Source organism: Panulirus ornatus, chromosome 68 (assembly GCF_036320965.1).
Source record: "Panulirus ornatus isolate Po-2019 chromosome 68, ASM3632096v1, whole genome shotgun sequence".
Taxonomy (NCBI): Eukaryota; Metazoa; Arthropoda; class Malacostraca; order Decapoda; family Palinuridae; genus Panulirus; species Panulirus ornatus.
Window position 1 is genome coordinate 16,923,666 of NC_092291.1, and position 15,924 is coordinate 16,939,589.

Consider the following 15,924-nt stretch of genomic DNA (forward strand, 5'->3'; position numbering starts at 1 on the left):
GTACGCCGGTGGAAACTGATAGGTGTTGTGAACACCATCTTGAAATTGACATATTCTTAGGTCTGGTTTCACTTGGTGGGTCTCGTGATCATTCATCGCCACTGTTGTTGTGATTAATTCATTCATCGCCGCTGTTGTTGTGACTAATTCATTCATCGCCGCTGTTGTTGTGATTAATTCATTCATCGCCGCTGTTGTTGTGATTAGTTCATTCATCGCCGCTGTTGTTGTGATTAGTTCATTCATCGCCGCTGTTGTTGTGATTAATTCATTCATCGCCGCTGTTGTTGTGATTAGTTCATTCATCGCCGCTGTTGTTGTGATTAGTTCATTCATCGCCGCTGTTGTTGTGATTAATTCATTCATCGCCGCTGTTGTTGTGATTCATCTTTGCTCTGTTGATTATTACGTACGTAGACGCGTGTTGATGTGCTGATTTATGATGTCCGGAATTTCTCCAGTATACCACTCCACTCTTTCAGTATACCTCATACCACTCCACTCCTTCAGTATACCTCATACCACTCCACTCTTTCAGTATACCTCATACCACTCCACTCCTTCAGTATACCTCATACCACTCCACTCTTTCAGTATACCTCATACCACTCCACTCCTTCAATATACCTCATACCACTCCACTCCTTCAGTATACCTCATATCACTCCTCTTCCTCAGTATACCTCATACCACTCCACTCCTTCAGTATACCTCATACCACTCCTCTTCCTCAGTATACCTCATACCACTCCACTCCCTCAGTATACCTCATACCACTCCACTCCCTCATTATACCTCATACCACTCCACTCCCTCAGTATACCTCATTTTGGAGGTAGTTCTACCTCCTCTCCCCCCTCACAACTCGGTCTGGGATCAAGGTATATACTCCGGTACTCCTTTGATCAGTCAGGCTGTTTGATGCAGCACCAGCACCACCACCAACAGTCGCCCGCAGGCCTACGTACCCACCACAACTTAGCTGGCTGGGTATATCCTGTGGATGTTTATACAAGTCGAGTTCTTGAAGTTCTTCAGCGAACACGGTCCATAAAACTTCTAATGTTTGCTGGGGATGAGTTGAACAGTTTCCAGACATGGTTTTCTCTCTCTGTGTTTAATGGCACCTTTATATATATATATATATATATATATATATATATATATATATATATATATATATATATATATATATATATATATATATATATTTATATATATATGAAATATAATATTGATATATTGATTTTTTTTTTCAAAGCCTTTCATGCGGCTGAAAGGATTTGGATTTCTTCGAGGGTAGATCAGGGAACAGTCCCTTCCAGGATTTCCCATTGACGTATCTCGCTTGGACTGGAACGTGTGATTGGAGCCTGAGTGATTAGATTCATCATCCCCCAGTACGTTTCCTTTTATACCGAAAAAGTCGGGCTTTGCGGAGTCGGGGCGTCGTGGTGGTGTTTTTTTGAGTGGCCTTGCCACATTTTCTGAACCGGATAGTTTCGGTCGCCTGGAAAAGCAAGGCACACACAACACTGCTCCTGTCGGGAGCGCACGGGTACTCTGGCCAGTTCATCGTTGCCACATTACCATTGAAGGTTGACAGAATCCAGCCTCCCCATCATTGTCCCGATAGACTTAGGTAGTTTTTCTTGTGTTCGCTGGAGGTAACGCCATTGGGCATAGATTCGTCGTAGATCGTAATTTTATTCCCCGTAAATGGTACGATGTGCGTGTGTTTGTTTGTGGTATTCTTTGTGTTTTTCATTTTTTTTTCACCTCACCTATAGCGGAGTAGTTGAAACTCATCATCATTAAATAGAGATAAGTTTCAACCACGTTATAGGGACGCGAAGAAATTAAAAACTTCCCTCTGGATACCGGGCGCAGTCATCATCATAAAAGGTCTAGAAGTAATTATGTCTAATGGCACGGCCTTACTCCTCCTCCTCCTCCACCTCCCCTTGTAGCGCAGCAGAACAACCCCTTCGATGACGGAGGAGGAGACGCGACTACCCACCTGCCTCAGCCGCTCCTCCTCCTCCTCCTCCTCCTCCAGATGCTGTTGGTCCGAGATGTAAACAGAAAGTGCCATTTTTTTTTTCTCTCCTTTTTTTTCGGTTCGGGATTGTCATCGCTGAAGCATAACGCCGCGTCACTTACGAACAGTCGCCACCGAGACTTGCGTAGATTGAGGACGCACCATTTGCTCTTCACGTGAATTGGTCGGAGAAGCGACTGTTGACTTTAGGCGCAAAGTATCAGAGGTTGCGAGAGCAGGGAGGACTCTCTCTCTCTCTCTCTCTCTCTCTCTCTCTCTCTCTCTCTCTCTCTCTCTCTCTCTCTCTCTCTCTCTCTCTCTCTCTCTCTTTTATATCCCGAGCGGAAGAGTTTCAGCGCAACTTATAATTGACCGAGCACGAAAAAGTTAGCGGCAATAAAATGTGAGTGGCGGCATCTTTGAGTTCGTCCCCTCGGTGGCAGGGGGGCGACCTCGGCCACGGCCAGAGTGCCTCGTCGGGAGGAGGAGGAGCCGCCGCTGCTGCTCCCACACACAGCTCTTCTTAAACAAGTTGGAAGTGTCGCCGCCTCTTGACACTCGACATAAGACACTTTCTTAAACGACTCTCCCTGTGTTTATGGCCCGAAGGGTTGAGGTGGGGGAAGGGTGGGGTTGGTGGAAGGTGGGGATGGTAAGATATGCAGCCTTCTGACCCACCAAGACACGGGCGTAAACGATTTTTCCCTCCCCCGGGCAGGGCCGGTAGTCGGTAAAATCTGTGGGAGGCTTGCGGGAGGCGAGCGAAGGCCCCGGAAAGGTCGGGACACCGACGCTTAAACTCGTCATCCACAGTTGTCGCCGCTGACTTATGTTTGTCCTTTGACTCGCTGTTTTTTTTTTCCTTTACGGATTTATTTTTGTTAGGAAGTTAGTTAGAAGATACAAAAGTTTAGCCTCTCTGTGGGGGCATGGAAACGGTCCACGTACGATCTGTCTTTTAGGGGCGCGGTCGGGGGATGTGGACCTCTGTGTAAACTGTGAGGTAATGGTTGCGTGCGTGTGTGTATGTGTGTGTTGTTGGTGGTTATCGAGGGTTAACGTGAGGTATGTCTTTTTGTCTCCGGCAGTTCGTCGGGTACCGCCGAGGTTCAGCAAGGCGCCGGACTCCGTCTACGAAGTGATGCCTGGCGTCTCCTTGAGCATTCCCTGCGTGGCCGTTGGGTCACCTATGCCCTACGTCCAGTGGAAGAAGGTGGGTGCACTCCGTCTGGTTGTTTTTTTATATGAGAGTCGTTCCTTTAGTTATTTTAGACGTGTCCTGGCTCTATCACCTGTACAACACTGTATTCTCAACTGAAGATTTTTCCTGCTGTAGTGGTATGAAGGCCTCGTCACGTTTAAGAAAAAGGTAGATGCCTCCAAGTTGAACATGACATTGGGTAGTGAGCTATGACAGGACTCTCCGTTCTATGTATGTAATTGTTTTTATGTCACTCTCCTGGAGTATGTACTTCATTTTTCATCCTTAACATCTCCTTAATATGATTAGATATCTCTTTAGATTAATTGTGATGTTCCTTCAGTACCAAGATATATCCACTGGTTTTTGAAAAAAAAAAAAAAAAGGTAAGAAATAAAATGGGAATGGATTATATCTTTCAGTATAACCAGGTGAGTGTCTCAGGCTCAATAAAGATGGTTCGTCCTAATCATGTTACAGATGATCCGACGTCGTATTGATGCCACAGTGATGCCATCCAGAGCATTGTACCACCATTAACCTTTCAAGAGCCGTGAAAACATTCACCTGATTACTAATGTCCCACGTCGACTTGGCTTGGCCTTTCCCTCTCCCCCTCCTTTCCCCCCCCCCCCTTTTTTTTAAGGGTACTTTCACTAATGGGTTAGTTCTGTAATTTGTTCACGTGACCTGACGTGTATACTAACTTGCTCCTCCTGTTAAGGGTCCGGCCATCGACCTGACGGAGAACCTAATCACGAAGAACGTGTTGATGCTGGAGAACATCCAGGAGTCTGCGAACTACACGTGTCAGGCGCAGTCGACGCTCGGCCTGGTCACCAAGGACGTCGCCGTCAAGGTTCAAGGTGAGTGTTGGTGAGGGGCGCCCGAAGTGTGACCCCGGTGGCTCGAGCTGTAACTCAAGAACCACCGAAGGTGGGGGAGGGAGAGGGGGTTTGAAGGAGGGTGTTATCGGTCTGGGGTCATTGTTGTTGATGGCACGGAGCAGGAGAGTGGGTCAGACTTGGCCTGGTGTGTGTGTGTGTGTGTGTGTGTGTGTGTGTGTGTGTGTGTTCCTCCTCCCTGCGTCTGTGCTGGAGTGGAGGGACGGAGAAGATGACCAGGGACGGAGGAGGGTGGGGGCTTTTGGTTGTCTGCAGGCAATGGCGGAAGGGCCCGTACCAGCGCCCCAGGCTCTGGAGGTGACTACGTAGTTCGCGCGGGGCACAGGCGGCAGGGGCCGCATTTGTTTGTTTATACCTGGCTGGCGGGTAGAATCATCAACAAGTTTCCGTCATTAGTGGCAAAGTGTGTTTACGTATAGCTTTCCCCTCCCCCTTCCTCCTCCTCCTCCCCGAGCCTTCACCTCAGCCCCCTCCGCCTCTTTAGCGAGGAGTGTAATACATTACACAACGCTGGTCTAATTGTACGGAAGTAATATTGTGGGTGTGCGGAGTGCGTTTGGCCTTGATGTCCATTTTTTTGTTTTAATGTTTGCGGAGCGGATCGCAATTTTTAGTCTGTGTGTGATTGTGTGTGTGTGTGTGTGTGTGTGTGTGTGTGTGTGTGTCTGTGTCTCTGTGTGTGTCTCTGTGTCTGTGTGTGTGTGTTTATGTTTCCCGGAGATTTGTATGGACTGTATTTTTGGATTGGGGGAGGTGGAAGAGAAAGAGTCTTTTACATTAGGAAATTTACAGACTTTATTTTTTCAGTCAGAATAGATTTATAGTCACTTGTGAATTCAAATGCATGAATTGCATGTATATCTATGATAATGATACTTAGAAAATAATTATTATGTGGGAATTTTGCTATCATCTATATCTCGCGTGGTTCGATTCCCTCCTGCGTGGCGCCGAATCCATACAACGGTTAGCCAGTAAGCCAGCCACCCTCCCTGCTGGACCTCGTCCTCCCTCATGCATTCGGAGGGAAAATTAAAGTCGTCGCTCAGTGGAAAGCGCAAAGCAAAATCTAATGTTTAAAAAATAAAAGAAAAAAAAAAACGGGAAATAGAAAATGCGGCAAAGATTAATTTGAACTGGTCCTGTGTTTGCGGACTTGCGCTCGCTCCCAAGTTGGAAAGGTTAAAGGAAGAAGGAAAAGACAGAACATGGGAGGTGCTCTCCCGTTACGCTGCGCCAGGAACTTCGTAGCCGTCCTCTTGTGATGATCAGCGTTGCATGTCATTGGTAAATGGTCCGCGTGGAAGTGAAATCTTGCAGTCTTGGCTCTCAAGACTGAGGGTGGGGGTAGGGGAGGATGGGTGGATGGCGACACACATACACCAGAATGTTCTCTCTGGCTTTATTTAAATACGTCAGTAATGTGCCTCAGTTAAAAAAAAAAAGAATAAGGTTAACATTATTAACATGTACCCATATGCTGGTTTTGGGTGACTTTTCACCCCGTCTGTAGAAAGGTAACCGTTGAGGTGGTTTAACCACGACCGTGGTATGTACACCACACCGCCCGCCACTGAAAGGTTGGACGGAGGTGGTAGTCATTGATGATCTGCTAAGCTTGTGGGGGCGCCCGTGTTTACCCCGGGAGGAGGAGGAGGGAAATAGAGCTTTTCATCCTGGGATGTAAATCATGCTGGGTTATAATGTTCTCCTCCTCTCCTCCCCTTTCCCTCTCCTCCTCCTCCTTCTCCTCCTCCTATTCCTTCCTCCTCCTTCCGTAGCTTCTGATCGTATTCCTCCAGCATCCATCTTCCTCTTCTTTCCCTCTCTCAATGTCCATCCTCCTCCTCCTCCTCCTCCTTGTGCATCATTTCCTCTTCCTTTGTATACCTTATCATATCTCTCCATCATCTATTTGTTTTATTCATTATTGCTCTAGCCTCTTCTTCACCTTCATCCGTCTCAGTCATAACGGATCGGGACCTGTCACTCCTTCGATAGTAGAGACACGTCAAGTGGTTTTAATGTCGCTGTATATGTATGTATGTGCAGCGTACATTGTAATGTTATTGTTGTGTGTGTGTTTGCGTGTGTACGTGTGTGTGTGTGTGTGTGTGTATGTGTGTGTGTGTGTGTGTGTGTGTGTGTGATTGTTTTACTTTCCCTTAATCTTTTGCAAGCTGGTTTTTTTTCCCCTTTTTGTTCTTTTCTTGTCCATTTTAGTATGTGAATGTAGGCTTTATTTTATTTTAATTGCGATCTTTGGTCTTTTGCAAAACACGAGTGTAATTCCGTTGGCTTATGATTTACAGGGTTGCTTCTTGAAGCCTGGAACTTGACATCGAGAACCTGTTACTTCGCAGTTTGCGTCAGCTTTACTTCTCTATGTGCACTGGTTACACACACACACACACACACACACACACACACACACACACTCTCTCTCTCTCTCTCTCTCTCTCTCTCTCTCTCTCTCTCTCTCTCTCTCTCTCTCTCTCTCTCTCTCTCGATGTACGGGTCATGTCACAAGGCTGACAGTTGCCTTAGGGTAGTGAGGGGCGGGATGGGGGATTGCAACACGTATAGCTAGAGGCTGGATGGCTGGCTGGCAAGCAGGCAGGAGGAGGTGAGGGCGAGGTTTGGGGGGTGGTTGGTGGGTGATGATTGCTGTTCACTTTCCTGAACCTATACAGTGAAACCCGGGGCTCTTTAACGAAATGGTTGATTCGGGGAGAGAGAGAGAGAGAGAGAGAGAGAGAGAGAGAGAGAGAGAGAGAGAGAGAGAGAGAGAGAGGAGTCATAAGAGGCGAAACCAGCGGTATATAGATTTCTTAGCTTAGTGGAGGTGCTGGAACTGCCCGTAGGGTTTAGGAATCCCGACCAGTGCTCCTCCGTGGCTTCGTGCCGTATTGCCCCGAGCTATTCATATTTTAAATTAATCTAGGCCCGGCGTTCATAGCCGACTAATGATGTCGGAGGTATATCTGACCCCAAATTTATTCCTAGGGTAATCCTTTTCATTTCCCCGGGATTAAAGTTGATGACGTCGCTTTCGTCTCTTATGGCATTAAAATGATGGAGGTTGTGGTTTGTGCTGGGAGGCGGTAGGAGGAGAGGAGGAGGTGTGTGTGTGTGTGTGTGTGGCGGTAGGAGGAGGAGGAGGGTGTATGTGTGTGTTTGTGTAGGGGTTGGGACGGGTTGACGCGGGAGTGGAGAGAGGAGGAGGAGGAGGAGGGGAGGAGTGCTGGTGGGTGGTTGAGGGGGAAGGGGAGGAGGAAGATGGTCGAGGAGCAGAGGAGAATTGGTTCGGGAGACGGAGAGGCTGACGCTGGATGGGAGGTAATGTGAGAGGCACGAAGGACTGATGGCTGGAAATGTTTCTTTTGGGGAGTGTGTGTGTGTGTGTGTGTGTGTGTTCACCTGAAGATTCTCCCTTCTTCCGCCCCTCCCTCACCGTTCGACTAGGCTAGATTAGATTAGATCAAAGTACAGTCGTAACCTAATCCATTTTTTTTTCCTTCCTTGGCTGGGATCATCTTACCCAAGACCGTATGCGAGTAGCAGTTAAGATAGAGGTACCTCATCCTTACACGCACTCGAAAGATACGAAACTCCTGCCTCGCCATTACCCACCTGAGTTGACCTGTCTGAAGTGTAATACACACACACACACACATGAACCCATCTTTTATGGTCTGGTGCTGACTAGATCGGCAGTACAGTTGCCAGCGATACATAATAATGACGAAACATATTTCCCTGTATTCTGTATTCCTTTTCAAACAAGTGGTGTCTTTCCCCACCCCCTACTCGACACCCGACTCCCTGTGTGCGGCAGCCCGATGATGCCATCACCTGTATAAACCTAGCCAGAATTAGATCCCGTCACTCTTGATGTGGTGTGGGTTGGAGGCGTTACGGTCCCGTTTTAGGGAATGTGGCGGTGGCGGTGGCAAGAGGGAGGGAGGTCGTATGACCTCATCCATAACTGGCTAGACAGGGCGAGGAGGGTACAAGAGCCTCTCCCGAAGACTGCCAGTAGTCTCTCTCTCTCTCTCTCTCTCTCTCTCTCTCTCTCTCTCTCTCTCTCTCTCTCTCTCTCTCTCTCTCTCTCTCTCTCTCTCTCCAACCGGGGTTGTGGGAGATATTTACGCCATTTACACGCCCGAGTTCTCGACCATTTTTCAATACGCATTTACATCGGGTTGAATTGTTTTTTTGTTTTTTTTTCTTTTTTTGCCTATTGTCGTTCAGAAACCATCCAACTCGCGTTTTGTGCGAGTCCTCCCTCCTCCTCCTCCTCCTCCTCCTCCTCCTCCTCCTCCTCCTCCTCCTCCTCCTCCCCCCCCAACTGCTCCTCCTCCTCCTCCTTCTACCTCCCAAGTCAATAGAAACCTCATGTAAACGGTGGTTCTATTATGAGTGTCCTCATTCATGGGTCTGCCATTGTGGAGGGACGCGGAAGTGTTGTGTGTGTGTGTGTGTGTGTGTGTGTGTGTGTGTGTGTGTGTGTGTGGTGGGAGCATCCATAAACCCTCGCGGTGAAGACCATCGTTATTATAATAAGCAGAGAATTCCCAGTAATAATCACTTGTCTGTCGAGTACCTCATCTCTCTCTCTCTCTCTCTCTCTCTCTCTCTCTCTCTCTCTCTCTCTCTCTCTCTCTCTCTCTCTCTCTCTCTCTCTCTCAAAACCTTTTTCCCATTCCTGGATCTTCCTGTTCTGTTTCCCCCTCACTTCTCTCCCTCCTATGTCTTGCTCCATTTTGAAAGGCTCCATCTTCTCTCCTTTTTTTTTTTTTTACACCTCATGTCCCCTTTTATTTTCCCTTATTTTATTTGCTCTCTCTCTCTCCTCTCCCCTCTCTCACTACGTGCCTCTTACCTTCCCCTTTCATCCCTCCTCCTCACTCCACACTCTCGTCCTCCCAGCGTCCTTGTGGATGGCCTTCCGATTGTATTATTTTTTTCTCTCTCTCTCTTTCTCTGGAATTAAATATTTCCCTGCCGTGTGTGTATGGTCAGGTGTGAGTGTGGGGTCTGTGTGTTGGTCTAGTCATGTGTATTTGTACCCAGGTGTTTCTTGATTCCTCTGAGTGTTGGTGGGTGATAAGGGAGTACGGCTGTGTCATCTTTCTTGTGTGTGGGTGCATTCACGTACACAAGTGTCCTTACAGGGCTCAGTCTCAGTGCAGCAAGTTGTATGAATCTGGGATGGTTATTTCTAGGAGTGCTTTAGATATAGAATGGTTGTACTCAGATGCGTTAAGTCTGGAATGGATGTAGTGGCCAAGTGTATAGACCTAGAGTGTGGGTGTATGAGTCAGGTGTAGCTGTGTTGTTGAGTATGGCTGGAGAGGCCGAGGGAAGCGGGTCTTCAGCCACATCATTATCTCGAAGAAAAACTGCAACAGGTTTCTTGACCAGCTGCTTCCCCCCCCCACTTAGTCTTCCTGGTGCGAGGTAGCGCTCGACCCTCCCCTGTACCTGGTGGTGTACCTCTGTGTATGAACAACCCCCCCCCCCCCTAGCCAGGTGTATGACTCGAGTGGTGGGTATGGTCGAAATGTACCACAAGCTAGGTGTTAGTCCTGTGTAGGTTTTGAGGTGTACCTCAAGCAGGGTAGTGCCCCCCGTGGATGGTATGGGGTTTTATCTTCAGCAGCTGAGTGCAATACGTGTAGCAGCAGCTGGGTGCAGTACGTGCAGCAGCAGCTGGGTGCAATACGTGTAGCAGCAGCTGGGTGCAATACGTGCAGCAGCAGCTGGGTGCAGTACGTGCAGCAGCAGCTGGGTGCAGTACGTGCAGCAGCAGCTGGGTGCAATACGTGTAGCAGCAGCTGGGTGCAATACGTGCAGCAGCAGCTGGGTGCAATACGTGGAGCAGCAGCTGGGTGCAGTACGTGCAGCAGCAGCTGGGTGCAGTACGTGCAGCAGCTGGATGCAATACGTGCAGCAGCAGCTGGGTGCAGTACGTGCAGCAATGTATGTGCGGCTGCTGTGGTGTTTGCGTCGCCACTGTGAGGTAAATCTCCAGCAGGTGTCACTCGTCTTGAGCATCGTTGCAAACCTCTGCTGTGGTAGTAGCCCATGGCGAACAACATTCATATATTATCATTAAGATGCAGTATCATCTCCAAAACTGATGGCATCAAGAAAAATACTCACTAGCTGTGTGGTGTCATGATTACAGAGAAATATAAAGAAATTATGTATTTGTACCTTTTTTTTTGTCGTTTATGAAACTAGATAAACACTGAAATCTGTAAGTATTCTCAAGTATACTTTTTACGTAGAGTATATTTGCTTCTGCAGAATACGGTACGACTCACCTAGAATTCGTAAGACTTGAGGTTTCAAGATCTTTTTTTTTTATGTGATATTTATATCATGTACTGTATTTAATATTTTTTTTCCACTTGACAGCCTTAGACTTTGAATGCGCTTTGGAGGTTTCTGAGAGTGAAGTCAGATTTTATGGCTGATTCTTTTCATTTGTGAAGTTTTATTTCCCGTTTTGTCGACGGGAACAATAGAGCCAAAAATTATATTGAATGGCATGGTAGAGATTGAAAGACCTGGGCTGGAAGAACCAGGGTGGAGTCTGGTGGAGTGGATTACCAGGAGGGAGTTGGGTGGAGTGGATCACGATGTTGGATGCGGAAATAGGCGGTGTAGATCACCAGGGTGGAGCTTGGCAAGTGGAGGGGTCCACTGTTCGCCTTGCGCCAGGGGTCTCCCGCCGCCGCCTCTTCCGCCGCCGTGGTGGCCAGCGAACCTCCAGCCTACCCAGACAGGCGTCTCGCTCGCTGGCCGTGCCATGTCCTCCTCATAGACGTGGCTCTCGCATGAAATATTCAGGGACAAGAGGAAGACGAATCGCGTACGTAACTCGTAGCTTAGCCAGAAGAAAATTGCAGTCTTAATAATTAATGAAATCGTCTTTTACTGTTTTGAAGAGAATGGTGCCGATGTTGTATACCCCCTTTTTTCTTTGAGCTGTTGGCAAGAAATATGAATTTTTCAAACGCGTTCAAAGCAATCGACAGCGAGCGAAGGATTTATTGCCCCGTTTCCACACGTTTATGACAAAGAATATATTTCTTGTTTGCTTCTCCGTAAGTCGCCGATGAGGAAGACGTATTGCGATGTGTTTCCCGGAATAACAGAGAAACGCAAGGGAGGCGGCTCCGTCCAAGGGGCGGCCATACTCTGAGCCGCACCGCCGCTTGCGGTGCGGCTGAGGGCCCGATTGTCTTCAGCAAAGACGGTGAGACGATGTTCACTTGCTAGCGCACTGCGTCGTTGGTGCTCTCGTCAGACACACGCACACAGAGCAACAGCGGGCGTCCACACTGACTATTACACTCAACAGGGGTAAGTAGAGAGCGTTGGAAAAGGACGCCGGGGAGAATTTTGCAGTCGAAAAAGAAAGACCGGTTGTACTCGGTTCCTTGTTGGGTAGGTCGACTGTAAACATTTCGACGTTGGAAATGGCTTCCAGAACCCCAGTTTGATGAGCAACCGTATTTTAGTTTCGTAAAGGCGTGGTAGACACCGAGCTTCCGTAAAGAAGATATAAGCTGCTGAAAAGGACAGCATACATAATTCGCCATTTGAGGAGACGCGTTTCCCCCCCCCCTCCGGCGTCATATCCTAAGCTTGGACATGTGGAGGAGTTTAGTGTGGAGTTTTGAGAAGTTGGCGGCGGTGGTGGTGGCGGGCCGGAGATAACAGAGCAGCGGCTGATGTGGCTATCTGAGAATTTAAAGGGTGGCGCGGCTGCCTCGGAATGACCCAGATGTTCTCCTCCGAGACGAAATATGAAGGCTTGTTCAAGAGTCCTCGTTGGCCACTTTCCCCGGATGACTTCTCCTCCTCCTTCTTCTTTTATTTCCTTGCGGTTTTGACCAGCGCCGCAGCGGCTTAGAACATGGTCTATTTGGTCTTTTTTATTCTTTTTAAGGGGGGGCGGGCTAATGTTATACACCTTCTCTCTCTCTCTCTCTCTCTCTCTCTCTCTCTCTCTCTCTCTCTCTCTCTCTCTCTCTCTCACACACACACATATAGACGTATGGTCCAGAGGAACTATTGCTTCATATCAGGCCTTTTTTTCTTTAGAAATTCGACGGTGGTCACCGGCAGCGAGCCTCACGGCACTGGCGCAAAGCAGTGAACGCCCTTCGATGGTGCTGTGACATCGCGGGTGAGGGAAGCCTCGTCGTATGAACCTCGCATACGATCGTGAGCAACAATAAGCCATGCCTTACGTAGACCTTACGTCCTGTATTGGAAGGGCGCGCGCTTCCCCCCCCCCTCTCTCTCTCTCTCTCTCTCTCTCTCTCTCTCTCTCTCTCTCTCTCTCTCTCTCTCTCTCTCTGTCTCTCTCTCTCTGTCTGTCTGTCTCTCTCTCTCTCTCTCTCTCTCTCTCTCTCTCTCTCTCTCTCTCTCGTCTGCAACGGCTCTCGATGGCGACCAAGTTCAGTCCTCGTATCCACTGTCGCCAGCCTGAGGACAGATATGGTTGCCACTTCGTACCTGTTCATATATAGCGATTCCTTGGAATATTTTTTTCTTCCTCGTGTTTGGATCGTAAATGTTTCTGATAATCTCGTGTCGGAGTGTTGGGCAGCGCTGACTGCCACTGCAGGCTGTTGAAGGAGGATGAAATCAGATATTATTCTAAAGTAATTTATATCAAAGTCTTACGACAAACCCGATTTCTCCAGACTTTTAACTCCTACCGTACGACGCTACCTTGACCCCGTCGGTACTACGATCCTTGGGTAGGATTGGCCTTGTCTTTGACCTGATCCGTGAGTGTCGGGTTAAAAGACCAGGTCATCCGGTTCCCAAGGAGAACATACCGTCTTGCTCGAGGGCCAGATGACTAGTTCAAAACTCCTGCCAACGACAGCGAGTAAGACCCATTTTACTCTCTCTCTCTCTCTCTCTCTCTCTCTCTCTCTCTCTCTCTCTCTCTCTCTCTCTCTCTCTCTCTCTCTCTCCCCCAACAGTCCGCTGCCTCAACCCTTCTAGTTACTGGCGATTCTTATTACGTATGAGTGACAACCAGGGCCGGAACTCATGCTGGCGGTGTCGTGCAACAGGGATGACAGTCCACCAACATATATGTCGAGTGTTGCATAAACCTAGGAAAATGCATTTTCTTTAGTGCCGCATGAACCAAAGAAAATGCATTTTCTTCAGTATTGCATAAAACTAAGAAAATGCATTTTCTTCAGTGTTGCACAAACCAACGAAAATGCATTTTCTTTAGTGCCGCATGAACCAAAGAAAATGCATTTTCTTTAGTGCCGCATGAACCAAAGAAAATGCATTTTCTTTAGTGCCGCATGAACCAAAGAAAATGCATTTTCTTTAGTGCCGCATGAACCAAAGAAAATGCATTTTCTTCAGTATTGCATAAAACTAAGAAAATGCATTTTCTTTAGTGCCGCATGAACCAAAGAAAATGCATTTTCTTTAGTGCCGCATGAACCAAAGAAAATGCATTTTCTTTAGTGCCGCATGAACCAAAGAAAATGCATTTTCTTCAGTATTGCATAAAACTAAGAAAATGCATTTTCTTCAGTGTTGCACAAACCAACGAAAATGCATTTTCTTCGGTATTGTATAAACCAAAGAAAATACATTTTCTTTAGTGCCGCATGAACCAAAGAAAATGCATTTTCTTTAGTGCCGCATGAACCAAAGAAAATGCATTTTCTTCAGTATTGCATAAAACTAAGAAAATGCATTTTCTTCAGTATTGCATAAAACTAAGAAAATGCATTTTCTTCAGTATTGCATAAAACTAAGAAAATGCATTTTCTTCAGTATTGCATAAAACTAAGAAAATGCATTTTCTTCAGTATTGCATAAAACTAAGAAAATGCATTTTCTTCAGTATTGCATAAAACTAAGAAAATGCATTTTCTTCAGTATTGCATAAAACTAAGAAAATGCATTTTCTTCAGTATTGCATAAAACTAAGAAAATGCATTTTCTTCAGTATTGCATAAAACTAAGAAAATGCATTTTCTTCAGTATTGCATAAAACTAAGAAAATGCATTTTCTTCAGTATTGCATAAAACTAAGAAAATGCATTTTCTTTAGTGCCGCATGAACCAAAGAAAATGCATTTTCTTTAGTGCCGCATGAACCAAAGAAAATGCATTTTCTTCAGTATTGCATAAAACTAAGAAAATGCATTTTCTTCAGTATTGCATAAAACTAAGAAAATGCATTTTCTTCAGTATTGCATAAAACTAAGAAAATGCATTTTCTTCAGTATTGCATAAAACTAAGAAAATGCATTTTCTTCAGTATTGCATAAAACTAAGAAAATGCATTTTCTTCAGTATTGCATAAAACTAAGAAAATGCATTTTCTTTAGTGCCGCATGAACCAAAGAAAATGCATTTTCTTCAGTATTGCATAAAACTAAGAAAATGCATTTTCTTCAGTATTGCATAAAACTAAGAAAATGCATTTTCTTCAGTATTGCATAAAACTAAGAAAATGCATTTTCTTCAGTATTGCATAAAACTAAGAAAATGCATTTTCTTTAGTGCCGCATGAACCAAAGAAAATGCATTTTCTTTAGTGCCGCATGAACCAAAGAAAATGCATTTTCTTCAGTATTGCATAAAACTAAGAAAATGCATTTTCTTTAGTGCCGCATGAACCAAAGAAAATGCATTTTCTTTAGTGCCGCATGAACCAAAGAAAATGCATTTTCTTCAGTATTGCATAAAACTAAGAAAATGCATTTTCTTTAGTGCCGCATGAACCAAAGAAAATGCATTTTCTTCAGTATTGCATAAAACTAAGAAAATGCATTTTCTTCAGTATTGCATAAAACTAAGAAAATGCATTTTCTTTAGTGCCGCATGAACCAAAGAAAATGCATTTTCTTTAGTGCCGCATGAACCAAAGAAAATGCATTTTCTTTAGTGCCGCATGAACCAAAGAAAATGCATTTTCTTCAGTATTGCATAAAACTAGGAAAATGCATTTTCTTTAGTGCCGCATGAACCAAAGAAAATGCATTTTCTTCAGTATTGCATAAAACTAAGAAAATGCATTTTCTTCAGTGTTGCACAAACCAACGAAAATGCATTTTCTTCAGTATTGCATAAAACTAAGAAAATGCATTTTCTTCAGTATTGCATAAAACTAAGAAAATGCATTTTCTTCAGTATTGCATAAAACTAAGAAAATGCATTTTCTTTAGTGCCGCATGAACCAAAGAAAATGCATTTTCTTCAGTATTGCATAAAACTAAGAAAATGCATTTTCTTCAGTATTGCATAAAACTAAGAAAATGCATTTTCTTTAGTGCCGCATGAACCAAAGAAAATGCATTTTCTTTAGTGCCGCATGAACCAAAGAAAATGCATTTTCTTCAGTATTGCATAAAACTAAGAAAATGCATTTTCTTCAGTATTGCATAAAACTAAGAAAATGCATTTTCTTCAGTATTGCATAAAACTAAGAAAATGCATTTTCTTTAGTGCCGCATGAACCAAAGAAAATGCATTTTCTTCAGTATTGCATAAAACTAAGAAAATGCATTTTCTTCAGTATTGCATAAAACTAAGAAAATGCATTTTCTTTAGTGCCGCATGAACCAAAGAAAATGCATTTTCTTTAGTGCCGCATGAACCAAAGAAAATGCATTTTCTTCAGTATTGCATAAAACTCGGAAGGTGCTGCCATCTGTTGAGTGGTTGGATGACTGTCAGATAACCGGATCAATCCATAGCCGTTC

General features: G+C 45.5%; 1 protein-coding gene across 1 annotated transcript in view; it reads left to right on the top strand.

Moving 5' to 3' along the window:
- The window catches only part of Lar (tyrosine-protein phosphatase Lar), a 704,213-nt gene that overhangs the window by 515,957 nt on the left and 172,332 nt on the right, over positions 1–15,924 (top strand). Inside the window, exons 6-7 of the mRNA XM_071659561.1 lie at positions 3,130–3,254; positions 3,967–4,108. Coding sequence (XP_071515662.1) covers positions 3,130–3,254; positions 3,967–4,108 — 267 coding nt within the window. The remainder of the gene's footprint in view (positions 1–3,129; positions 3,255–3,966; positions 4,109–15,924) is intronic.